Source organism: Drosophila innubila, unplaced genomic scaffold (assembly GCF_004354385.1).
Source record: "Drosophila innubila isolate TH190305 unplaced genomic scaffold, UK_Dinn_1.0 167_U_U, whole genome shotgun sequence".
NCBI lineage: Eukaryota > Metazoa > Arthropoda > Insecta > Diptera > Drosophilidae > Drosophila > Drosophila innubila.
In genome coordinates, this window is record NW_022995481.1 from 1 (window position 1) to 1,244 (window position 1,244).

At 37.2% G+C, this 1,244-nt stretch overlaps 1 protein-coding gene across 1 annotated transcript; it reads left to right on the plus strand.

The window, feature by feature from the left end:
• Positions 1 to 7: 7 nt before the first annotated feature.
• On the plus strand, positions 8 to 317 carry LOC117793209. Its single transcript, XM_034633501.1, has one exon. It carries the CDS (start codon positions 36 to 38, stop codon positions 258 to 260), a length of 225 nt encoding a protein of 74 aa, XP_034489392.1. The 5' UTR covers positions 8 to 35; the 3' UTR covers positions 261 to 317.
• The last annotated feature ends 927 nt before the right edge of the window (positions 318 to 1,244 follow it).

Here is a 1,244-nt window from a genome sequence, read left to right on the forward strand (position 1 = left end):
ACAGCAACAACAACAACAACAGTAACAACAACAATATGAACGCCAGCCTTATATATGAGATACTCATGTATCTGAACTCATTCTATTTTGGCATGTACGCCGCCTTCGAGGTGGGGGTGGGCGTTCTAAAGGCAATCAATCTGAGTTATGGCGAAAACGTTCTGTCACGTGAAGCAACCATTTTGCTATCATTGTGCATCATCGAAACGCTGCGCATTGTCTTTGGACGCAAGAGCAGCCTCAGCGATCGTGGTGAGTAATCGTAATCAAAAGGACAATGGCATAAACAACAGACGGACAGAACACAAAACACAAAAAACAGACAGTCCATTTATAACACACATGCAAACATGTTTACTGCTTGTGTACATATTTGTTTACTTAATGAACTGTAAGCTGTGCGGACAACTCAACAGTTGAGTGTGCTGCCTGTAGGACGAACTGAAGCTGGAGGCTGTTGGGGTTGGGTTGGGCTATGATGACATGTTCAAATTATTTGCCGTCGTCATTGTTTGGTATCATTATGTTCCAACCCTCTCAACTACGCTCATTTGTCCACAGCTCAAAAACGTTTTCACTGTCAGCACGGCGTATGCGTAATTTTTACTTGCATGCATTTACATATCGCGACATAATCGCGATAAAAACGTACAAGTCTATTTTTATTAATATTTTAAGATTTTTGGGTCTATGTCTGACATCATATATATGTGTACATGTGTATGTAAATAATAGACAATATTTAAGATAGGTGATCAAAAACCCTTTAATTGGGTCTGCTATATTTTCAAAAATAAATTCGTAATATTGCTTAGTATTCTCCTATGATAAGGGAATTAAAACATTGGATACAGAGATACTGTGATAAATGCAATTGTTTAGGAGTTATGACCTTACTTTATTATTTAAGGATAATTCTAAAATAGCCAATACATTAAGTCGTTGAAAGCACTGTAGCAGATTTAATAGGCCAAACCCAAAAAATATATTTTTATGGACTGATAAAGTAAAGCTGTAATGTCTGGTGAAAAGTTTCCTACTCGTAAGTAAGGCGACCTTAAAACTCCCAGTACAGACAAATATAAACATAAAATATTGATTGGCAAGCCTAATGACAAATACGTTTTCTTCGACATTTTCAATGGGATGCCACTATTATGAGACTTCTAACAAGTTAAAAACCCGAAGTACACCTTCTAGAAAGAAATGGAGTGGCTCTATTGTAATTCGGTGAGGGACTTGCA

What these genes read in the sequence shown, in the direction of transcription:
- LOC117793209 (XM_034633501.1), top strand. Translation starts at nt 36, where the DNA reads ATGAACGCCAGCCTTATATATGAGATACTCATGTATCTGAACTCATTC.